Source organism: Temnothorax longispinosus, chromosome 3, assembly GCF_030848805.1.
Source record: "Temnothorax longispinosus isolate EJ_2023e chromosome 3, Tlon_JGU_v1, whole genome shotgun sequence".
Classification (NCBI taxonomy): domain Eukaryota; kingdom Metazoa; phylum Arthropoda; class Insecta; order Hymenoptera; family Formicidae; genus Temnothorax; species Temnothorax longispinosus.
This window is the reverse complement of record NC_092360.1, coordinates 11490117-11514737: the sequence shown is the minus strand read 5'-3', so window position 1 is coordinate 11514737 and position 24621 is coordinate 11490117. Positions and strand designations below refer to the sequence as shown.

At 38.0% G+C, this 24621-nt stretch overlaps 5 protein-coding genes across 13 annotated transcripts; 2 read left to right on the top strand and 3 right to left on the bottom strand.

The window, feature by feature from the left end:
- Positions 1 to 279: 279 nt before the first annotated feature.
- On the bottom strand, positions 280 to 5070 carry LOC139810278 (uncharacterized). Of its 2 annotated transcripts, none has more exons than XM_071773691.1 (8): positions 4482 to 5070; positions 4047 to 4359; positions 3111 to 3264; positions 2877 to 3019; positions 2527 to 2723; positions 2061 to 2460; positions 1746 to 1973; positions 280 to 1317 (listed from the first exon to the last, which is right to left on the bottom strand). In XM_071773691.1, the coding sequence occupies exons 1-8, from the start codon at positions 4569 to 4571 to the stop codon at positions 878 to 880; spliced, it is 1965 nt and encodes a 654-aa protein (XP_071629792.1). In that variant the 5' UTR covers positions 4572 to 5070; the 3' UTR covers positions 280 to 877. The 2 variants fall into 2 exon arrangements, with proteins under 2 accessions (XP_071629792.1, XP_071629793.1); XM_071773692.1 differs by having other exon boundaries at positions 4047 to 4344.
- Positions 5071 to 5087: 17 nt separating this feature from the next.
- Positions 5088 to 9558, top strand: Crk (Crk proto-oncogene, adaptor protein). 3 transcript variants are annotated; one of them, XM_071773701.1, is made up of 3 exons: positions 5088 to 5735; positions 6301 to 6656; positions 6734 to 9558. In XM_071773701.1, the coding sequence occupies exons 1-3, from the start codon at positions 5701 to 5703 to the stop codon at positions 7204 to 7206; spliced, it is 864 nt and encodes a 287-aa protein (XP_071629802.1). In that variant the 5' UTR covers positions 5088 to 5700; the 3' UTR covers positions 7207 to 9558. The 3 variants fall into 3 exon arrangements, with proteins under 3 accessions (XP_071629802.1, XP_071629804.1, XP_071629803.1); XM_071773703.1 differs by lacking the exon at positions 5088 to 5735 and adding an exon at positions 5789 to 5987; XM_071773702.1 differs by lacking the exon at positions 5088 to 5735 and adding an exon at positions 5789 to 6023.
- A 140-nt stretch (positions 9559 to 9698) lies between these two features.
- On the bottom strand, positions 9699 to 14299 carry Ampkalpha (AMP-activated protein kinase alpha subunit). Of its 5 annotated transcripts, none has more exons than XM_071773693.1 (11): positions 13662 to 14299; positions 13374 to 13546; positions 12176 to 12288; positions 11940 to 12081; positions 11457 to 11695; positions 11175 to 11381; positions 10967 to 11072; positions 10546 to 10880; positions 10221 to 10384; positions 9984 to 10143; positions 9699 to 9900 (listed from the first exon to the last, which is right to left on the bottom strand). In XM_071773693.1, the coding sequence occupies exons 3-11, from the start codon at positions 12276 to 12278 to the stop codon at positions 9809 to 9811; spliced, it is 1548 nt and encodes a 515-aa protein (XP_071629794.1). In that variant the 5' UTR covers positions 12279 to 12288; positions 13374 to 13546; positions 13662 to 14299; the 3' UTR covers positions 9699 to 9808. The 5 variants fall into 5 exon arrangements, with proteins under 5 accessions (XP_071629794.1, XP_071629797.1, XP_071629798.1 ...); XM_071773696.1 differs by having other exon boundaries at positions 13470 to 13546; XM_071773697.1 differs by lacking the exon at positions 13374 to 13546 and having other exon boundaries at positions 13732 to 14299.
- Positions 14300 to 14425: 126 nt separating this feature from the next.
- Nd-75 (NADH dehydrogenase (ubiquinone) 75 kDa subunit) lies at positions 14426 to 19707 on the top strand. Of its 2 annotated transcripts, none has more exons than XM_071773690.1 (12): positions 14426 to 14590; positions 14882 to 15052; positions 16172 to 16279; positions 16360 to 16725; positions 17238 to 17459; positions 17543 to 17678; positions 17780 to 18132; positions 18207 to 18392; positions 18467 to 18656; positions 18791 to 18966; positions 19064 to 19198; positions 19272 to 19707. In XM_071773690.1, exons 2-12 carry the CDS (start codon positions 14894 to 14896, stop codon positions 19422 to 19424), a joined length of 2184 nt encoding a protein of 727 aa, XP_071629791.1. In that variant the 5' UTR covers positions 14426 to 14590; positions 14882 to 14893; the 3' UTR covers positions 19425 to 19707. The 2 variants fall into 2 exon arrangements, with proteins under 2 accessions (XP_071629791.1, XP_071629790.1); XM_071773689.1 differs by having other exon boundaries at positions 14429 to 14590; positions 14877 to 15052.
- P115 (general vesicular transport factor p115) lies at positions 19557 to 24114 on the bottom strand. Its single transcript, XM_071773688.1, has 12 exons — positions 23895 to 24114; positions 23463 to 23691; positions 23141 to 23397; positions 22851 to 23052; positions 22610 to 22764; positions 22339 to 22529; positions 22077 to 22249; positions 21537 to 21964; positions 21045 to 21225; positions 20763 to 20950; positions 20305 to 20685; positions 19557 to 20237 (listed from the first exon to the last, which is right to left on the bottom strand). The coding sequence occupies exons 1-12, from the start codon at positions 23970 to 23972 to the stop codon at positions 20175 to 20177; spliced, it is 2526 nt and encodes an 841-aa protein (XP_071629789.1). The 5' UTR covers positions 23973 to 24114; the 3' UTR covers positions 19557 to 20174.
- Between the last annotated feature and the right edge of the window lie 507 nt (positions 24115 to 24621).

The window sequence follows — 24621 nt, the reverse complement described above, 5'->3', positions numbered from 1 at the left end:
TGAATAAACTTGTTGTATCATTATAAATTTAAGAGTGTTATTTGATGAAATAGTAAACAACACATTATCTTTTGGACGGCAATAGTAACCAAAAGATTTAACTAGTTTATTAGAATTGATATATCGAGAATCTCGAGGAAAAAAATATTCAATTAATGTATAAACGATAGGCAAAAAGTGTTTTTAAATTTATATATAAGATAAAATATGCCATTATCTAAACCGCACTGATACGAGAAATCAGATAAAGAAGGCGAAAATATATCATTTGTACAGAAGACCATTTTTAAAGTTTTATATAAAATTACTTTGTAACAATATATGTTAGTCTGTACCATGATAATATAATGTTTCATGACTACAACTATATAATATATAAATACATATAAATATGTTATAAAAACTATACAGTAAGTTCCACTACACGAAATAGAAAATGTTAGTACCACCTCGTGTCTTTTTTTTTTTCTTTCTTTTTTAGAAGAACATACTATTATAGCGCCTAAGCATATCGAAATCTTTAATCTTTCGTTATGCAAGTTTTCAGTGTCTGTTACAGATCTTTAAGAAAACGAACTTGTTATTACTTTTGTATTGTCTCTTATTGACATCTTATTCTAGAGAACGAGCTATTTTTTAAAGAAACAAAACATATCACGCATTTTCACATAAATATACAGAATGATTCGTATGAAATATTGTACGTTAGATGTCAAATTTTACATTTGTTATTCATAGGATTTTAATGAATAACTAATAAACTAAGTGAACTCTCAACTAGTATTTTCTATTATTTATTAATGATGGAAATTATTGATAAATCTTGCGCTTCGAAAAATTTACAGATAAAAAGATTTTCGTTTCCTTTTCTTTTTCGTTATTTAACTTCATGTTCTGCGCATTCATTTTCTAACTTTACAGAATTGATAGCTTCCACTAAGTTTTTGTAACGTTCCACCAAGTCACTAATGGACCGCCTTCTCGAACCGTTTTCATGTTTTTCAACTATGCCCTTGCTCTCATCATTTATAAACTGTATCTCTGTAAATTCGTCAAACTCTGGTTTGTTTACTTTGATTTCGCGATCGAGTTTATCTTTCACTCGTCGTCGAGGCATAACTTGTGAGACGTTTCGTTTTATCGGAGTAAATTGTACAGATGAGGAAGAAGCTTTGAGAGGCTCTCCGCTCCAATTGAAAAAACCCTCTGCTATGGTGCCTAAATTAAGATCCGATGAACTGGACGCTTCTTCTATTGTATTTGCAATGGTAGAATTGGCTAGCGCGGTAGATGGCAGAGACATCATGCTAGAATTGGCTACATAAATAAATATTACTGTAAGTATATGAATATAACTTGAATTTTATTGATATATACCAGGGTGACAATCAGAAAGATGTTGAACTTTCTTGAAATAGATATTTTATATATAATGACAAAATTAAATAAATTAATTTAATTCTACTCTGCACTACTCTGCAGAGACCTCCACCCAGAACTCAATCATTATTAGCACGCAACGCAAAAAGAATGTGTTTACGAATTTAAAGAAGTATAAATAAAAGAGGATCAATAATGAGATTTCTTCAACAGTATGTTGTTTAATTCATTTCATTTCCTTCGTCATAAAATAATCATTGTCTAGTTTTAGGAACTTTTTAGTTATTATCCTTTCATATTGTTTTTCTTGATGTAATTATAAAAAATTCAATAACAGTATTATCATAAACAGGATTTCTACATACCTTTCATATTTTTATTCACGCATGTGAATAATCGGGAGTATTTTCCTGTTCTTCTCTTGCAGAACTGTTTCACTTTAGGTGTCATAAAACGAGGATTCAATCCTTGTTTTTCATTATTGGCCGTTGATATGGTGTCGATGTTGATGCGCGATACGAATTTCGTTTTTAAATCTGGCGTGTGATTCTGATTGTGCCGTATGTATCTCGAAAATAATGATTTATGTGTAACTGTAAAAGAACGAATAACATATTAATTACGATAACGATCATTTAAAACATTATAATCTACAGTTGTTTCTTAGATTTCGAACTTACTTTCACCCGGAGTAAACTGCAATAATTGTGTATCATTTCTTTCGTTCGCGCAATTAGTATTAATTTTGATAATAGGCGAGGGCATAAGGAGTACGCTTTTTACGAAGGGTAACATATTTTCTTCGGGTATGCGCTCTATACTTTTCGCGCATAAAACACTTTGCGTCTCCTCCGTGGAACTTATCATGCTTGCCAAGAAAATTTTGAATACATCGCACATGGATTTCATGTCTTCTGCACTCGCCTTCACTTGCAAGAGGCACTGCGATAGGTCTACTAAGGCTCCTCTCCTTAGCCATTGATATATTTTATTTAGTACCAAAGTGAGCAGACCAATGAAATTGTGATATACCAATTTGTCATCATTATTATACAAGTTTAGATAAAGATAAAGATAATGCTAAAGAAAAAAACATAAAATTATACATTTACACATTTACAATACTCATTTAATATTCAACTTTACCCGAATGTCAGGTGGAAACGATTCCGATATCAGTGAATAATCGACTTTTTCCAGCTGCATGCTATCCAGTGCTTTCGCATCGTTCAATAGGTTCGATATTATGCCACTTATGTTCTCGCACACTCTTTCTAGATCCTTCAATAACGCGTTCCGTTTTCGTATGTGTTGTATATTTTCGCCTAAACTATTTTTCCACACTAAAACCCATGTGCGGTCATTAGTTTCGTGCGTACAACGTGAAAGATTCTCGACACAAGAATTATATATTAAAAATAAATATAACAAATAATATAATATAAAATAAAATAATATATAACATAAAAATAAATATTTAAAAAAATGATTCTAACTTGATAGGATCTCTGTAGCTTCGACATTCGTCAAATATTGCTTTATAGATTCGACAACAGGTGCTGCAGACACATGTTTTGCCACAGATTGTTTTTTGTTGAACAATTCTTCTTTAATTTTAGCCAGATGTTCTCTCTCCTCTCTAAAGGAGGAATAAAAGAATTTAGAAAATTTGTAGTAGATCTTAATCTTAGTTGTATCTTACTACATCAAGAGGAGTTTAAAAGTATTACGCCAATGTGAAATTTGCAGCTTTTTCCATTTGTACGCAATTTCGATGACGACTCAATGTGTCGCAAGTGACATTTGCCTTGGACTGCTGTAGGTACGTTTTAACTAAGTCACTTGCAAGACCTGGCTTTGGTGTAAATACAACATCGTATGCACCTGAAACAATAGGTAATAACTGGATATATCATGACCAGAATTTTATTTGCGTATAAAAATATAAAAAATTATACAAGCAATATATCAATACAAATAGTGAAATCTGTTAAAAGTAGATTTTGCAAAGTGTTTGTTACAAATATCAGCAGAAATATAAAATAATTTGTTAACAGGATAGGATGGCAGATAAATTATAAAAACCAAGCAGAATTTGGAGTAAAAAATTGGAATATATCATTGCAAAATAAATTCCACTTGGTTTCTGCTGATAATCTATTATCAGATTATGTCAACAAACTCTGGTGGAACGTAAGTTTCATGTTGATGTCAATCTGCCATGATGTTCTGCTTGTATCTGTTGACAAACCACTAATATTTAGTATAAACTCCCAGTAAGCAAACTTGTCCGCAGTACAATAGATTGGCAGCAAATTTGCTTAAATACTGCAACAGGTCTGGCATTATATGTTCACATAAAATTCATGCTTTGCTGGTAGAGCTTATCAATAATCTGACAGTAGATTGTTGACAGAAACCAAGCAGAATCTGTTATTTCATATACATTTAAACAGAATACATTATTTAAATACATATTTAAACAAATCATTCAAGTGAAACAGATTTTGCTCCATTTCTGCAGTCAATCTATTGCATTTTGTTAGCAGATTGCGAATATTTCTACTAGCGTTCTATCAACAAAATTGGCAGCAGCCACTTTGAAGATTTGTTCTCGACAGATTCCACTATTTGAGCTATTAACATTTCGTCTCTTGGATACCTACCGTCTCGCTTAATATACGTCCTCAGCGCAAGCTGCGACAGTTTCCACATTATAGACATAAACTTGGTACCACTTGCGTGATGCAAATTCGTAGTGACCACGCGTGGGAATCCTATGTCGGGATTCTTCAACGCAATGACGTTCAAATAGTCTTTGACATTATTGCGATACTGGTTCTCGGTCTTCTTGCAAATTACCGGCCATTCGACTAACTTTTTAAAACGTTCCGAGTCGTATATCGTCAGCAGATAATGCGAGACATATATAAATCCCGCGGTATTCGGCTTGTCGAACATTCCCTGCAACACACAAATCTTCGCTGCATCATATCGTTACCGGTAAAAGCCGAGGAAAGTGACGTGTATGGAAAATAAGTTCCGAAAGTAAATCGGCAAAAATGAGAGAGATGACAACAGAGAGAAGTAAAGGTGTTTACCTCGCGAAAGACTTTTTGGAAGTCATGATCCGGCGGGACCAACTGATTCAATAAAAAAACGTTTCGATGGAAGGACGCGCTGACAGCCATTCTTTGGCCAGCAGAGACACTTTTCCGCACCGCGAGCGACGATAAACCTGCGTCAATTAATATTGATCATGCGGTACGCGACGCGCCAGTCGCTCATTCGCGACACGTTCTCTCGATCGACGCGGAAACTTGAGAACGACGCGAAATAAAAGCTGTCAAAAAAACATTCAAGTCCGATTGTAACTCGAACAACAACACATTCAAACTATTCCAAACATTCAACGGGCAGAGCGCAGGAAAGACGGTGGAGACCTCTCTCGGAGCGATCGTGAATTACAGAACTTTATTAAACCACGGATTGGATTGAAATTTGACCAATCAGCGGCGCCGTGCTTCGCGCACTCTCTTTCGGCCCACTTTCGTCGACTTTCGCCGCACGCCGCATCCCGCATCTCGCGCGATGCGGATCGTCACTGAGGAAAACACGCGCGGCGGCGGGCGGCGCATTGCGAATCGCCCTTAATAGGACGAATGTCGTATTATTACGCTCGACGACCATTTTTGTGAGTTCGCCGTTCGCTTCACGGGTCCTTCGCGCGGCGAGTGAACGTCGTGCCGACGTTACCGAGCACCACGTGGCGGTTTCGCGACGGCGGGGTCCTAAAACGGGAAAGACGGACGGAGAAGGGAAGTTCGATTCGTTTCGTCGATCGAAACGCCCGCGGACGTAAACTACGCGCGGATCTTCGCCGACATGTCGCCGACGGCCCGCTGCTCCCGCGAGACCGCGCCGCTCAGGGAACGTCCGACGGCGGAGTGATAGTTTCCTCACGGCCAGTGTCGCCGGTGAAAAAAGTGATTCCGCGTTCCCGAGGGTCCGCCCCCCTCCCCACCCCGCCCCGCCGGAGGAAATACGGGCGCGTCGCGGTTTCTCGGCGTGGCCGACGGAGAGTTCACCCCGTGGATTCGCACAGATCCCCGCGGATCCGGCCCGCGGCGCGGTGGCTCGCGCGAGCGTTTCGCCGTGCCCCCCTTTACTATGCGGGAGCTCGGCCGAGTTCCTCTCTCTCTTTCCCTCCACCCGGTCGGACGTGCCCCGTGATATATATTAATTGACAATTGACGAAGGAAGAGGCTGCCGTCTCTCGCTCCTGGACCTCCCCTCCGCCAACCCCCGATCGGCGCGACAATGGCTGCGACCTTCGATCAGTATGACAAGTCGAGGTGCGTGCGGGAGAATTCCCATGTTTTGATTCATCGGGAGCGCCGAGTGTCCGTGCCCGCATTAAGTGTTATTGGCGTAATGGCGTTTGAAATTGCGTGCGATCGCCGCCGCGTCACGTAACCGGCTGTGTCGCGGCAAAAACCGTGCGATTGTTCTCGCGATTAGTGCTTGGATCTCGGAGCACTGGATAGATCCCCGTCTTTTGGTCCAGTGCGATACGAAAGTTTCTCGGGTGTTCCTCGGGTGTTTCGGTCAGATTGATTTTATGCAGGCGCTCAACTTTTAACGTTAGACACTCTTACGTTAAACATTAATTAAAGTTAATTAAGATCTTAATGCCTCCTCTCTTCCTTTTTTATTTTTATTCTAGAAAGAAATAAAGAAAGTATTTTTGGTTGCTTACAATATTTTAATACTTAGAGACAGTGTTGAGTTTTTGTTTTACGTTTATCCATTTGTGAGAGAAATTTACTATTTTCCTTGGCACTCTTGAGCGAAACGTATGTAATTTTCTATGAAGAATTATCTGTATTGTATTAACCGTTTGATTCTTTTTTTTTTTAGCTGGTACTTTGGCGCTATGTCACGACAGGATGCGTCTGACTTATTGATGGGCGAGAAGGAAGGTGGTGTATTTTTAGTACGAGACAGCACCTCCATACACGGCGACTTTGTGCTGTGCGTGAGGGAGGACAGCAAAGTTAGCCACTACATCATCAATAAGATCCAGCAGGGAGATCAGATTCGTTATCGGATTGGGGATCAGATGTTTCCAGATATTCCAAGTCTTCTCGCCTTTTATAAGCTTCACTACTTAGATACTACGCCTCTAATCAGGCCAGCGCCAAAGAAAACGCAGAGGGTAATTGCAAAGTATGATTTCGAAGGCAACGATTCCGAGGACTTACCCTTTAGGAAAGGTACCTATCGATTTCCTCGATTCTAGTTTCCCTCTTTTTTTTTATATAGTCATACTAATGAAGCGCTTGTTATGCAGGTGATATACTCACTGTAATATCGAAAGATGAGGAACAGTGGTGGACAGCTAGAAACAGTGTCGGCCAAACTGGCTCGATACCGGTGCCGTACGTTCAGAAGTACGACGACGATAGTCATATGATAATAGAGAATAACTCGCGGCCTGAGAGCGGCGGCAGCTCCGGCTCCAATTCGAATTCGGGGCCTACGTCGCAGGTGTCTCATGCGGAAACGACGGGACAGGCGACCGTAACGCGAAGATCGAACATTCAGAGAACACTGCCGGCCTTTGCCAAAGTGAAACAGGCGAGGGTGCCGAACGCGTACGATAAAACCGCGCTAAAATTAGAAGTAGGTGATATGATAAAAGTGACAAAGACTAATATCAATGGCCAGTGGGAAGGTGAATTGCACGGCAAGGTCGGGCACTTCCCATTTACGCACGTGGAGTTTGTAGATAATGAGACTGGTGAAGACAATCAGGAGATTTAACAGAAATTCTCCGAGTGTGATGGGCGCCGCGTGTGCGACACAAAGGGAAGAGAGACACCTCCTATATTATCAAAATTTAGGATTACTAATAACGTCTATTATATGTGCCATTTCAAAGATGTGTTTACGCCTAAGTCTGAACAACTGTACATTCTACATTGCTGCATGTAATATACTACGAGAACGAATCCTAGATTTTTGTGCAATATGTTGAAACGTAAGGAAACGTTTAGAGATTTGCGTTAGTATCTCTGCAGTATGTTAATTTAGTCACGCGTCAATTCATCATTTTATATTATACGTTGCTAATTGCCCAAAGCACAAGCATAATTTTATAAAGTTATTCTTAGATGTAATACGTATTAATCGTATATATTAATACAATTTTATTTTATGAAAAATTAAAACCATGTTTCAGAAATAAGTGAACAAAATGATTTTTGTATAAAAAGCACAGTATTTATAAGATATATATACTCTGATACATACTAAATGGTTTTAATTTACAGTTATATTTATATATGTAGCTACCATGTTACATATATGATACTCTACATTTTTCTTATATAGATATTAATATAGCGCACTAGTTTAACATTCACGTATGTATAAGTTTTTATTGTTTATTTAGAAATTTATCAGTGCTCGAGATGAATGGTTCGGTACACGCACAGTTCTTCATCTACACTCAACGACCTCTCATCATGGATTTGTTGATTTTATAGAAGATTATTGATAAATGTAATTTATCACTTTTTTATTTATAAATATTACAATGGGGAAAAAAGTATGTGTGTGCTCATTAAAATGTTTTATTAGCAAATGCTACAGTTATATTCCTAAAGTTGTGGAATAGTATATTCTGCACCGAATATACCATAATGTCTTCTAGTCATAAGTGACTATGATAAAAGCATACTGTATATATACTTGCTTGACATTACTTCATTTTATTATTATTAACACTTCTAAAAGAAATTATCCGAGGCATTTTGAAATATTTCGAAAGAAGTACAGTTGTTCTACAGGCTATAAAACCTCGATGTCATGGTACATAAAATACCTGTTAGCCATAGGTTGTGCCACCAATTTGAAGCAACACATTGTGCTAGAAAGTTGTATTTATATGTAATGATGGAAAGGTTAATTGTATCAAAAAGTTGTTCATAGTTTATGCAGGATACTTTGATTATTGGGAATTATTTTAATAGCAGGTTCTTAAATGAATATTACGTTTTCAATGAAATTTCCATTGGGAACAAATTCTAAAATTATCGACTATTGTACTGCTATTGAAATAATATGGTGAAACCATCTTATATCGGGATTATACAATAAATTCTCATACATTGTGTAATACGTGCTATTTAAAAAAAAAAAAAGCGAACTTGTACTATTGATTATATTTATCGTTTTATTATATTTTCGCAATATGATTTTAGATAATGATGCGTAATATATTCCATCACTCGGATTTTTTTTTAATTTACTACGTGCATTTGACATTTCCATCATCGTCGTTATCATCATCGTCATCATTGTAGTCACAAGTTGCATAAGTTCTCCGTAATCTTCCTAAAATTGTGCGCAGTATTAAGATTAATAAAACTGGTAGTATTCCATATCAATAAATGCGTTTAGGCAAGATTCTCTTCCGTTTAATGTTTAAAATACGATAAAATAAAAAAATGGTCCAATTTATACATATATTTTTTGTCAATTTTTTGATATGTGAAGTAAGGCAAGCTGAACAACAGATAATAGGCAGTTTCTTTGGCAGCATTACGATAATCGACCATGTATTTGTATAAGATGAGACAAAGTTTTGGAATGTGCCATTATGTGTATATTTTATCTTTAATTACCAATATTCCAATGACAGATGGTGCTTAAATGAATTTCAGCATATAGTGATATCAACATACAAATGTTTAAATGTTTAAGTAATTTACATACGTATATTTTCACACGACAGTTACTTGATTGTTATGTATATTAATTTGAGGAACTTCTATTATTTCATCAATAAGAAAGCAAAATCACGATATAATATAAACTATTTGGATTCACATTTTCACATGCATGACTCATCAAAGCAAATTCATTTGTATGTATGACATATAAATGAGACAAATTTAAATATGGATATAGTAATGTATATTTTTCTATAAGCGTATGCACATATTTTTTGGTTTTTCTAATAGTGAACCGATTTCATAAATAAAATACGATAATAAACGATAAGATTAATAATCATTTAGACAAATATATATTTGTGTTGTAATTTATAATAGATTGTAATAATGTAACGTTCAATTATAGCACTCGATAATAAATGATTACGTATGTAGATATCGCTGTTCATTAATTTCTACAACTACATTGTTGTCAGAAATGCATGCTTTCACACGATCACATTTTCAGAATTAAAAAATAAATCGAAGCTCGAAAGATATAGCCTTTATTCAAAATTAATTTGTAAGAGGCAAGACTTATATATATAATGTGTTTTACAACACCTGTATTTATTTCAAACTATACAATTTTAAAAGCACAATATATAACAGGATTTAATGCAACTTTTAAAAAAGAAGCAGGCACGCTATCGTGCTAATTGCGTAATTAATGCTGCACACATTTCGAAAAATTCCATTGTGTGATGACCCGTTGCTTGCGGAGGCGGCAATGTCGGATCTAAAAAAAAAATATTTTTTTTTATATACGTAAATTATGTATTTAATCAGTAAGTTAGATATATATTAAAAGACTTGATTTACCTCGTCCAATGTCCTCTTCTTCGCTGGACAAAGATTTGAAGTCTAATAAATAACTCTTATGGTCGACTTGATATAATTGTAATGACATCTTGCTATATCTGTCGGTCAAGTTGTTTTTATCTCTTACTCTAACGCTGTATGTGTTTATGATTTTCCATTCCTGAAAAAGACAATTCCGCGCGATGTCACGTTTAAACAATCAAACGATATAGGATTTTAGCAATTCAATAATCTTACAAAATTAAGCGCCTTCATAGCACGATAAACTTCATTCATAATGTCGTTGGGTTTGGATTGCGATCTAATTCCCAAGTGCCATTTCGCTCTCTTCACAGGCGTACCGCGATTGCCTTGCATCTGCGCAGGTGCGCTACCTTGCGAACCTTGACGTTCGCGGTATGCTGTAACATCATCATTACACATATAGTCACGTACAGAGGACAGCTAAGATATTTTTCTAATAATCTCTACAGATTAATTCCTAGGTGGAGCACAGGGGAAGAGAGGGGCCTGTTAAGAATTAATATAGGTCGTATTTGTTTCATTCATATTTTTTACATACGTGCAATTCTTTCTGGATGAGGCCTCAGTGGACTGCTGTTTGTCTCGTTTGGGCTGAACGCTACGGGCGGAGGGCTAGACGCCACATAAAAGTCTTTTAATTCTGCCTTGGCGGCTTCATCCGCGATTCTCTTATTGTCTATGATCAAGTGATAGGCGATCGCCAGTTGATCGTGCGGATCGCCGCCCAACAGCGCGGAATGCACTTCCGGCTCTTTCACATTAAACTTCTCGCATACTTCGTTCACGGCATCTATATCGATAACAGATGAATCTTGCTCGACAGGTGAGGGAAACAAGTACGACGGTAAATCCTTTTGGAACCACTCGTGTTTTCTGAAATTTGAAAAATATACGCGTTAAGCATAACGATAGCAGTGTTAATCGAATATATTCTGAAAAAAATGTATCATTCAACATACTTGATATCCTCAATGGTCGCTCTCTTCATTGGATCCACTTGTAACATGTGGCATAAGAGACTAACAACACTCTTGTTCAAGTATTCTGGGATAGGAAAGACACCGGCTAAAATTAAAGAAAATTCTAATTAGTTGCCGCCGCTTAAGATGCCTTTGAGAAAATATCCAGCGCGTCAGCTGGCGTTTCTTCTTGAAGAAGACAACATACATTTAATTTTGCGGAATAGAGTAGGAACGTGCTCGTCGTCGAATGGCAAGGTACCACAGAGTAGCGCGTACAATATAACGCCGCATGACCAAATATCGACTTCGGGACCGGCGTACAATTTACCGGATATCACTTCTGGCGCAGCGTAATTCGGTGAGCCGCACGAGGTACGCAAGAACTCGCCGTCCATCATCATGTTCGACAGACCTACATTTTCGTAGAACATTTTTATCATCTACATGTAACGGGCGTGTCGATTTATGCCAATTATATCCAAAGTACCGAAGTCCGCAATTTTCACATGAAGATTGTGATCTAACAGAAGATTTTCTGGCTTTAAATCACGATGTACTATCATATGCCGGTGACAATAATCGACGCCCGATATGATCTGTTGGAAAAATCGTCGCGCTTCGTATTCCTTAAGCTTGCCGTGCTTAACGATATAATCGAACAGCTCTCCTCCCGAGACGTATTCCATTATCATGAATATATCTGTCGGCGTACTTATGACCTGATATCTGTTTACGTGAAACATACATTAAGATTTGGATTATACTATTTATTTAAAAGGAGACACACGCCAAATATGGAAAATAAACATGTATGTATATCAATGTCTTGTGTGAACCATAAGCTTCTCCCTCCCTTCCCAAAATTAAATTCTCCAAAATTTATTTTATTATTTCTAAAATATAGACCACTCATAAATACGAATTACTACATATGAACAGAACTAACATTCTACGATTAATCAATACTTACAGCTTAATGATATGAGGATGTCTGAAGAGCTTGAGATTTTGTATCTCTCTGCGAATTTTACCCACGACATCTAGACTCTTGATTTTCTGACGATTCAGAATCTTCACGGCGACTTTGTGTTTCGTTAAGACATGTTCCCCAACTATGAACGGTATCACAAAAAGCATATATATAAGCATTTTGAGTAGAGTAATAATATAAACTATATGAAGAAAGACTTTGCGTTATATACGTACTTTTTACTTTACCAAATGTACCCACGCCCAAAGTCTGGCCCAACGTATAGTGACCTATCTTGACAATGGGCTGCGGTTGATTGCTCGGCAGTTTTTCAGACATCTTAAGTCGGCTGCAATATAATTCAACAAATAAAATTGATTATTGGTCTCAACGTTATGTTATGTTCTTAAAATAACTTCGTAACAACTGCTGACTCATAAGTTAAAGGGAATCCACGATCAATTCGTTGTGCATTGAGCAATTCATTGAACATTCCAAAGACACTTGAAAATTCAGGATTTTGGAAAAATCACCCTACGTTCTTTCGCTTCGTACGTCTCACGAATGTTATTGTAGCACAACTGATGAGAATATCAAACATAATGAATTTTAGACAGTTACGATTTTATTATTCCGAGCTAGAGAATTCTGTTTCTCAAATAGGGATAAAACCTCAGATGGGCAAATCTGTCGAAAACAGATCTTGCGGAGCGTCTGCTACAAATTTTACTGGCAAAATGCCAGTAGAATCTATTGACAGAATGTGATGGCAGGTTGACTGTGGAAACTGAGGAGAATCTGCCATTTCATAGCCACTTAAGTGATATATTCCATTTAAATGATTAAAATGACAAATTCTATTTAATTCCTGCTGGCAAACTGCTGTCAGATTAGAATAGATGTCTGCAAGTTTTACTGACGAAACAGAAGCTTAATACAAGTACACGGTTGATGCCAATCTGCCAAGATACTCCACTCGAATCTGTCAATAGAAGGACTAAAGAGGTGGACCAAAAACTGTCAATTGTCGTGCTTTTTATTGTAGCCAGTTATGTGCAACGCTTTTGAAGGAGTGGAGTATGCCAGCCAAGAAAATTGCTTGTCACATGTGACAATATAAACCTTAGGTCCAGTTTCACAAGTGTCAGTTAATTTTTAATCTTAGATTAAGGCTGCGGTCCACTTGACGCTACAAATGCTTCGAAGCATTCCTCTTCTCTTTTCTTTCAATGAAGAAAGAAGGAGAAGAAGAACGCTCCAAAGCATTTGTAGCGTCAAGTGGACCGCAGCCTAACTCACTCTTTGTCTCTTTCCAAGAGTAGACGTTGGAAGGAGACGAAGAGTGAGTTAATCTAAGGTTAAAAGTTAACCGACACTTGTGAAACACTGGGCCTCATTCACCCAGAGTTTACGTAACAAAAGTAACTTTCTTACGCGCGACGCTGCAACGAAATAATAACGAATTGTGGATGTCTCGCGGAACCGCGCAGTCAAGATGGCACGGAACGATATTCCAATACTTCCAATCACCTGACGCTTATTTACATGCCTCTGGATGAACTTCTTATCACGCAGGGTGTCAATTTTTATCGAATCAACCTCATGTCCTGCAACTCGAGTGAATACAATGTGAAAAGCTAATACAGGAATATTCGTCGACGAATTAATCGCAGACGCGTCCGGCCATAAAATTCAATAGTTATTTGTCTCGCAATCACTCACAGCCGAGGGTCGTTGAGGGTAGGTCAACACGGGCGGGTCAACGGGCCCAGACGGGAGTGACGGGACCTACTCGGGAATTGGATCTCGAGGACACTCGACGCGAGACGGAAGCGCGAAGTTCCGCGATCCTCCAGGGACTTCCAATGTCGGAAAATGAATTCTCGCCTTTGACGCGTAGGCTGCGCGAATCCCCACCGAACTCTCCGCACTCTCTTGACTTGACGATCCCTAACCTCTCCGTACCTCTTCTACTGCGCGCTGAACCTGAACCTCCATATTTTTCCTCCGCCTCGCTCCTCTCCTCGATATCTCGCATTCGCGACCACGTGATTACCGTTGGACATATGATTTCGATTTACTCCGATTTATAATTAACTGGTAATTAACTTAATTATCAAGTATATTCGCGTGGGGTGTATTGTACAACGTTACATCTTAATTTTTATTGTCTTCTTTGATGATTTATGATTAAATAATGGTCGATATTTTTTTCAATTTTTTTTTTATCGGAGTAATACATATATCCATTTCTATCAATGTCAATCTCGGTTTAATTTATACTTTTTATCTTTTTCTAATTCTTAGAACTGGAAGAAGATGAAAAGTACATACCTAAGTTAAACCGAGATTAAAGTTAACCTACATCAGTAGAAGTGGATAATTTAAATTCAATTAAAGGCCGGAGCGTAAAACGCGAAGTTCGAAAAATGTAAAAGAAGAAGAAATTTAACAAACTCATCGGTATCGGAACGTATATATTGTAAATATTCTCTGCCTACGGTGCGCAAAATCATTGATCATAAGACCGTGGGCTATACACGGTGACGCGAAAGTAACCAACGCAACTGCGTCCCACCACAAATCGAGCTCGCCATTGCTCATCATGAGCTCAGTGCGGGTTGTCGGGTGTTTCTGACATCCAGGAGAAGGTAATAATCCAGTACATATCTCGCGGACAGCTGTGGGTAACTTTATTTAACCGCGTAATTTACGTTGCGTAATTTTGCATGTGAAACGCTCGGCGAATCGACGATCGCGTCGAAATGTCTCGCTAGGGTGTCGTCGCGATACTCGTCGTGGCGCGATAACGCTTTTTTAACGGAGACACACGTCTCGCTCTCTACCTATAGCTGTCGTCCAAGTTAGGTTAACTCGCCATTGACCGTGCGGCAAAGTTTGTTTATTACATAATAATAAACTGGTGTTTTCGACTAGCTCAGCCCGTGGCGGAAATGTTGAGACTACCAATCGCGCGGGCCACCGGCCTGGCGGGTGGAAGGCACTGCGCCGTCGGTTTCCACACGACGTCCAGCAAGTCGCAGCAGGAGCTGGTCGAGGTCTTCATCGACGACAAGCCTGTGCAAGTGCCACCGGGAACGACGGTCCTGCAGGTTTGCGTCAATGTATTTTCCAACGTCGTTCTTGTCTTCGGTTTTCCTCGCTCGTCTCCTCTCGCGAGGAACACGATGAAACTTCTGAATCTTTATAGCTCATATATAGATATATGTACAAGCTAACGATTGGGAAATCACTTAAATTAGACAGCTTATATTGTGATGAGTGGGTAGAATGAGCAAGTTAAACACTGTACTTGTAAAAGAGATTTATCATTTTTATCAGCACATAGTTTAAAATTAATAAGTACGTATTGTTGGACATGTAAAAATAAACGTAAAGAAATTGAAAGATAGGCATGGCTGTCATATAAATATGATATATTGTAACGAGTAAATAGAATAGAGAATTAAACACTGTACTGTAGAAGACACCTGTCATTTTTATTAGCGCATAGCTCAAAATGAATATATATTTGTGGACTTGCAAAAATAAATGTAGAGAAGTTGAAAGCTTGGCATGGTTCAGTAGTATTGAAAGATCTCGGCATAGACGGTTATTTCTATGAAAGAAATTTACCTAGAATTCATCGAAAAGATAGTTATAGTTGTTAACGTTAGAAAGTGTATTTAATAGTTTTTGAAAGTATCTCGGTTGTCAAATTTACCGAAGATCATCATTTCGAAAACGTATGTCACTGAGATGTGCAACTAGTCGAATTGTTCATAATTTTTTATAATATTTTTCCACGTTAATAATAGGTTGGCCAATAAGTCCGTGCGGTTTTTACTTATAAATGTTGCTTATAAATAACCGCACGGACTTATTGGCCAACCCAATATATGCATACTCCTTTAGCATTACACTAATAAAAACGATGAGTTTCTTCTGCAGTATTTGATGTATTTTATTCTTTATAGCTGCTAAGATATGCTTTGTAAAAATATAATAATAAAATCAAGACGGCTAAGCAAGTAAGCTTCGTTATGAAGACAAAATGATTGCAAACAAGTGGAGACTCTTTGAGGACAAAATATATTTGTTACTATGATATTTCAAGTTATCAGTTCTGTTTCTTTAAAAAAGTTACTCCCATATAAGTGTCAACATTTTTTTTTAAGCATTCTACGCTAAAACTGGATAGTAATATTTATGTGAGAAAATTTTTCTTTCAGGCCGCTGCCAAGGTGGGAGTTGAAATACCAAGATTCTGTTATCATGAACGTCTTGCCGTAGCTGGAAATTGCAGGATGTGTCTTGTGGAAATAGAGAAGCAAGTCAAGGTACGTGACACAATGGGACAGCCAAAGGATAAGGTGCCTTAACAATTAAAATTGACTGTACTTTTAAATCCATCTTATAGCCGGTTGCTGCGTGCGCTATGCCAGTGATGAAAGGTTGGAGAGTGAAAACCAATTCCGACCTGACACGGAAAGCCCGCGAGGGTGTTATGGAATTTCTGTTGGTCAACCATCCTCTGGACTGCCCAATCTGCGATCAGGGCGGCGAGTGCGACTTGCAGGATCAAAGTATGGCTTTCGGAACCGACAGGAGTAGGTTCGTCGACATTAACTTCTCCGGAAAAAGAGCAGTGGAGGACAAGGACATGGGGCCGTTAATTAAGACAGTTATGACACGCTGCATACATTGCACAAGGTGCATTCGATTCGCTTCGGAAGTAGCTGGTATTGACGACTTGGGAACCACAGGTCGTGGCAATGATATGCTGGTAAATTTTATATTTCACATGTATTTGAAATATAATCATTCTTATTGCATATTTTGGTTAAGAAAGAAAAAAGATTAATTTCACAAAAAATATATGTTTTTGTTCTGCCAATAAGTGATTAACGAGAAAGACTATTTTTAATCGACAATGTTTGGCTATCAGTGTCGTGACAATTCGACCATTGGTTTTGATTGGATTAATCGTCAAGACGTTTCGACCGAGGGTTTTGTCAATTTAGAAAAGACCAAGACCTATGGTCGAAACGTCTTGACGATTAATCCGACCAAAACCAATGGTCGAATTGTCACGACACTGATAGCCAAACGTTGTGATTAAAAACAGAGTCTTACTCATTAATTATTTCCTTTTAATTTCTTGTCATATAAGAGACTGTAACGAGAATTCTAGTTTCTGGAAAGATTTAAATATCACATACTTTATATCACATACTTTATATTCTATTAAATGACGTTATTCTTAAAAATTTGTATAGCTATATAACGATTTTAAAGGTGGGGACATATGTCGAGAAAATGTTCTTGTCAGAATTGTCTGGCAATATCATCGACCTCTGTCCAGTGGGTGCGCTAACTAGCAAGCCGTATGCGTTCGTTGCTCGTCCATGGGAGACACGTCGTACTGACAGTATTGATGTTCACGATGCCGTTGGTAGCAATATAGTTATCACTCACAGAACTGGAGAGGTCCTGAGAATACTACCAAGAGTGAATGAGGTAAATACTTTTAAGATACTTGCAGCGAATAATACAAAAAAAGCATGATTTTATTATACATTACTATAATATAATTTTTCTAGGCGGTGAACGAGGAATGGCTTTCGGACAAAGCCCGTTTTTCGTACGATGGACTCAAAAGGCAAAGACTCATTACGCCAATGATGAAGATCAATGGAAAATTACAAGCTGTGGATTGGGAGGACGCACTTATCGCTGGTTAGAATTGATTAGTATTTATTATGCGTGTGCATCTCTATGAGATCCATCATATCTCATTAGTAATCAGATCGTTCAGTAACATCTTTTATACTGATTAGCTGCTAGATCTCTAGCGAATGTGCCGGCGGACAAGTGCGCTGCAATTGCTGGAAAATTGACGGACGCGGAAGCCCTGATCGCTATGAAAGATTTAGTGAACAAACTGGGCAGCGAGGGACTAGCCACGGAACAATGCTTCCCGAAGGACGGCTCGGGCATCGATCTCAGGAGTAGCTACCTTCTGAATAACACTATCGCCGCAGTTGAAGACGCGGACGTTGTAGTATTAATCGGCACAAATCCAAGATATGAAGCACCACTAATAAACACTCGTCTCAGGAAGGGCTATCTACACGGTGAACAAACAGTTGCTCTTATTGGCCCGGACGTAGACTTAACATATGAACACGAGGTACCCCTTTTCGACTTTCATCTATTTTGTGATAACAATACATAGAGTATTTTACAAAATGTAGCTTTTTTTAGCACTTGGGAGAGTCTTTCGATATAATAACGAAATTGCGAAACGGCTCGCATCCGTTCTGTGCAACTTTGAAAGAGGCTAAGAAGCCACTTGTTATCTTGGGCGCTGATCAGCTAACTCGAAAGGACGGAGCTAAGATTCTCTACGAAACGCAAGAATTAACTAAGGCTTTAGGAGATAACTCAAAAGTGAGCTACTGCTAACGACTGTTGTATAATAATGTTATGGAAATTTTATTAATTACCTATATACTTTGTTTTAGGCTCCCCAGGATTGGAAGATCTTGAACATATTGCATACAAATGCATCTCAAGTCGCCGCCTTAGATATTGGCTACGGCTCAACCGTAGAAGAGATCAAGGGGCAGCAACCGAAAGTTCTGTTCCTTTTGGGTGCTGACGATGCAAATATTACGAAGGAAGATTTTCCAAACACATTTATCATTTATATAGGTATGTATATAACGATGCTAAGGACATTATATGTAACAAATTAATAGTACTCGTATTTATCTTTAAATATCAAGTTACCCATAACTTTAATGAAATCGTCAATTAATGTCATCGAACATCATTTGTGATTCTAGGAAGTCACGGTGATGCTGGAGCAGCCATTGCGGATGTTGTATTGGCTGGAGCAGCGTACACCGAAAAAGTCGCAAGTTACGTTAACACTGAAGGTCGCTCCCAAGAAACGTGCGCGGCACTTACACCACCTGGCTTAGCGCGTCCAGATTGGAAAATCATTCGCGCTCTTTCCGAGGTAAATAAATTCGCATAGAAAAATCTTGTGTAAACATTCCGATCGTTAAATAATTAATCAAGACATAAAATTGTATATTTTTGTTAAATTGTTATAGATGGCTGGAATTACTTTGCCCTATGACAATCTAAACGACGTAAGATCCAGGCTCGAAGAGGTCGCGCCTCATCTGGTCAGATATGGCGATGTCGAACCAGCTAATTTCTTTACGCAAGCTTTGGAGATAGCCAAGGTTTGTATCTTGATTAGACAAACTTTTTAAATATGAGGATAACAATATCAAATATATATTTTGTTATATACAGCAACAGTCCGGAGGATCATTCTTATCAGACCCTGTGGACATCAAACATAAGACGTTAGATCAATTCTTCATGACTGACGTAGTATCGCGAGCGTCTTTAACTATGGCGAAGTGTGTTCAAGCGGTCATGAAACAACGGCAAAGTGCAGTATAAGCCATCCAATGTTCCACTGGATAAAATTCTCACCTGCTAGTTACTTGATATTACTGGCTAGATATTATGACATCCCACAGCCAGTGACAAAAAAATTTACAGGAACGTTAAAGAGAACCATCAAGAAGCATGTATTTATAGAGCTCTGTATATTAAACTGCTGAAAATGGGAATTTACAAATGTTGTCCCTGTCAGTCCCATTAATTGTACATTCGTTAGTAGATTAGTTAAGCTATTTAAAATAAATATAATAAATACATTTTTGTTGGATAACTCTATAAATATCGTTTTGTTAAAGACTGCACTGGACATCAAATTACGTTAAACATATAGGAATGTCTGGCGATGATTTCTTCAGTTCACATGTAATCTGCTTTTCAATTAATTCTATTATTTTTTTACAAACTTACTAAACACCTAAATATAGTTAGAACATAATTACACAGAATTAGAATGATATAATTCAGTTTACTTAAAATATCTCTGTTAAATATAAAATTTATACATTTTAGTTTCTGAAAATACGGCTAAATGTTCGTTTATACAACTGTGTGCATGTAATTGTGTACACGTTTGCAAATGTGCAAATATACATTTGCAAGTCTATTTTATATATGTTTACATCATTTATATGACACATGAAATGAAATCTTAGAAAATCTAGAAAAGAAAACTTGCTTGTTAACATAAGAATTCTCTTATTAATTTATCATTAAATTAGATGACAGAAGAACGTCAATTAAAGCATCTTAGTTGCTCGATTCTGGTTGATCATCTGTGTCAAGTTCGCCTGAACTTTCATCAGATTCAACCTGAAAAAAAAAAAAAGAAGACATTTTACTTATCACATATTATACAAAAAAGCTTTATAAAACATACCTTATCTCCTAATTCAATTAATCTTTCTTTATACAGTGTAATTTTACTATCTTGATCTGTCAAGAGTTCTAAAAGATCTTCTTGATCCTTCTTCAATTTCTCAAGTTCATCTGTCTTCAATTTCAATTGATACTCCAATTCTGATTCCTTGTTTTCTTTGTTCTTCTCATCGTGCTGTTGCATTATGTGCGTATATTCCGCCAAACGATTTTCTAAATCTGCAACCATCGTTTTATACGTCTGCAATTCCTTTTCCAAATCTAGATTATTACTAGAAGCAATTGTCTCCTTTCCATCTCCTATGTTAGCTTGTGCAGCTCGAAGGACTAAATTTTGATCTCGTAGATGACTAACAGTCGATCGAAGTTCTTGTACTTGTGTCTGCGACAACGTTAAAAATTCTTTAAAAAATATATTCTATAAATTTGTTTTTCTCTAAAACGAAAATCGCTCACTACCTCAAGTTCTTGTTTTTCTTTTGTAAGAAAATCATTAGCTTGATTTAACCTTTGAATTTGTGTATCCTGCTCTCTAATAAGGTCTTTGTATTGTGACACCAATGTGTTATCAGGTAAGTTCATCACAGATAATTGATTCTTGTTCTGATGTTCATTATTAGCATCTATCACCGATTTTATTATAACACCTAGAAAGAAGACAAAAATCTCATTTGTATTTAAAATAACTGACGGTATTAATTTTCCTTATTAATGCAAATTGTTGTAATGTATCTAAATTACCTTCCAAACTTTTTAGCAACCTGCAAAACTCGTGATCGAGTAAAAGTTCCGACGGATTTTTAGCTGACGGCTGTGGATGTTTTAACGTTCGAGAATATATTTCGTGCCTGACAATACCACCGATCGCATCTTGAAACTTTTCCAAACCTATTCTATTCTCTATTAAATTGCACACTTTTTCCTGTAAAACAATACAGAGAATTTATTTGTTGAGATACACGATAACGACGGATTCGATTCTTCATTCCATGTACGAATTTTTAAATTCGTAAGTTAAGAGTAGACGACCCTCACAGAAATCTAGCCATTCTAGTTAAGGTTTTTGTATGTAGCTCTGACAATTACATCACGTAAAATAGATAAAAAAGAAAGACCGAATCTTTAGAACAAGTCAAAATCCAAGAGCCGGTATTGATTGATTGATTGATTGTTATTAATCACTCATTAGTTACTTTATATACCAGATTGGCACGAATATTGGTCGATATTTACCTTAGTATAAGTAGGTACGCTATCGTCGTTGAAGTGTACGCAAATACCGATAAGTAAGGCGCACATACTCTGCAGCAAGGTCTCTTGTAAATCGTCGTTATTTTCTTGCGACGACAAAAGGGCTGTTAGATACGCTACCGAAGAGTCGATAGCCAGGAACGATTTTACCGCGAGCGGACAGTACGAGGTCCATCGACAAAGCAGAATCAGCAGGCCCAATTTACACTGCGTTTTGTTACCCTGCTGCAACAACATAACGCATTGTTGCATAAGCGTCACTGGCGGTTTCCCGATATTGGTTGCGAGAAGTACTCTTAAAAGCTGTTCCTTCTGACTTATATTCTCGATCAAGGCGTGCGACAATGCCACGGCGGAGAACCAATTTGACAGAGAATCTATAGAGAATAGTCCGCCACACAACAACTGTCCTGACAACAGATATACGCGAAACAGTCTTGCGTTATTTCATAGTTCAATCAGGAACGTTTGTCTAGAATTAGTTCTTTTGTATTTTATAAAAACAAAAAAAAGCTTACACACCTGTAGTTACCGACGATCCCTCATTGCCTTGCGGTAACAAGGTCTGGATTAACTGCGTCTGCCCAACTTCATTCTTATACAGGAAGCATTGGAAGCAATATAATACTGAACATCGTAGAACAAACAGTTGTTTTTCGTTCACCATGGACATTAACAGAACGACAATCGCCGGCCTATAATATACTTGTATGTAATTTTTAAGTCATTTACCTTCTGAATAATATGGCACATGTATGATACAAAATAAGCGTACTCGGCATACCTTGGAGGAGTGCTCGGTGCCATGACACCCGCCAAAAATTCTTGATTACTAGCATTCCCTCTTATTACCTCCGCTACAGTATTAATGATCTCCGTTAATACATCTGCTGGCACTCCGCTAGCCATCAATATATCGCACAGTGCTTGCAATAGTCCGCACGCTCTCATAGTTCGTTGACAAGCTGCGACTACCTTCACACGAAACAATTGTTATTAATTAAACAACAGACGAATATTGTAAATTCCATACAGCGCTAATATTTTCGAGCTACCTGAGCAGGAGCACTCGGTGCTACTAGCGCTCGTACAACTCGCACCATGCAGTGAACATTGGACACCTTCTGTGGACTCCAAGATCCACCAAGATTGTTATCCTCCGTTTCATTGGGAATTTGGAACATTGGCGTCAATTTATGAATATAGCTACCTGTACGTTGCAATATAAAAATTATTACAGATAGAACGGCAAAAATTATACAAGTAGTTAGGGAAATCCTGTGACAAGTACATTACCTTCCTTAAAGAAGTTTTGGTTACTGACGTTCCCCCTGAGAAGATTTAACATCAGCAGGAGGCAATCTTCCACAACAATACCACCATCCGCGTTGCCCTCTTGCTCAATAACATCAAATATGCGATCAAACGCACTTTCAAACGCCACTATCTTTTGTATGTTAGCATTGCCTTTTGTTAATTGAATGAGCAGCAACAAGACCTATATAGGACAAATATAAATAACATATTATAAGCAAAGCTCTTATTATTCCAGAAGCGTTTGTTCAAAGATAATAAATTTAGCATACATCATTGCGTATAACTTCTCTGCTGTCACTCAGCAAGTCCATCAGTTTAGAGACACCCATAGGGCTGACCAGAATTATTTCCTGAATATCTTTAGATCTGTTTGCCAGCAAATGCGTCAGTAGCTTTAGCGCCGGCCACCTGACGCGAAAGTCAAACTCCTCGAGAAATGTCAGCACCAAACCAACGCTATCCGAATGCTTAATGAATATTTCTGTAAACTGTTCCCCTATTTGGCTCTTGGAGTCGTGTTTGCCGACTGAAATAACGCGTGGCAATCAGACGTAAAATTGATCGTGCCAAAGAAATAAAGCGGTCTTGTACCTTCTTCGTCGAACGTTTCAGGATACGTTATATTGCACAGAGTATCCAAGGCCAAGCCGATTATCTCGCAATCCGTCCTGTCCACCTCCAGCACCTGCCTGAGCGCGTCCATTCCCTGAGCACCCACCTCCACGCGATACGTGCGCGAAAACGCCTTGAGCGCACGGCAGGCATCTCTTCTGTCGTCGAGCAGAGTAGAAGACTGCAGTCTGTCCACCAGTTTCTCCACCTGCAAGAGAAAAATATTGCAAGAGAAACGAGCATCGTGAGCTACCTGTAATTAAGTCCGTCGGCCAGGGAGCTTTATCGGATAATCAGCGGCGACGTAATCCCAGCAGCGAAGGCGCTTACGACCTTCGTCCAAAACATAGGGAAGTATAACCTTCCGTCGGCGCGTGAAAACATGAAATATATTCATCGGTTCCCACTCACCGTATCGGCACCCGTCGGCTGCGTCCCGGCGGGAGCGGTTCCCAAGACGGATTTCAGGCTGCTTTTAAAATATTCCATATCTCTTTCTCTCGGCGAGATTTAATTCTTTCCACCGCCTGTCGATGTAAACTACACGTCACACGTCGACATTTTAAATCCAAGAGGTGTCTCGATGCCGCTTCCGCACCTCCTCCCAAACACCACGGACACGTTGGACCCGATTGCGGCGGGGGGACGAGGAAAAAGGCACGGTGTAGCTGAAGCTGAAGGAAGGAAACGACGAACCTGGATTGGCTTCGCCATGTTGACTCGACGTCTCGCCGACGAAGTGTGATTGGCCGTCGATATAAGTTTGTTCCTCACAGTCGAAACCTTTTGCATTCTTTTCGCTTCTTTTTCCCTCCAATTATGTACATACCTATATATTTTAATCTCCAATTATCTATAATTGTTTACGTTTTAGATGCAGAAAATATAACGCGAAGCTGATCAGCTGAATAATTATCTAGATAATTTACATCGAAATTAATATAGCATATTATACGTTTATAGTGTAATAAATATAATTATTATTATTAATGTTTTAATTTAATGTTATAATGTAATAATTTATATTGTAACTAATATAGCGCATTTACAGTAATAAATTATTATTTTATTATTATTTATATATTTGTTTTTTTATTACGTTCGTAATTTATACATGGAAAATGAAACCCGATTCAAT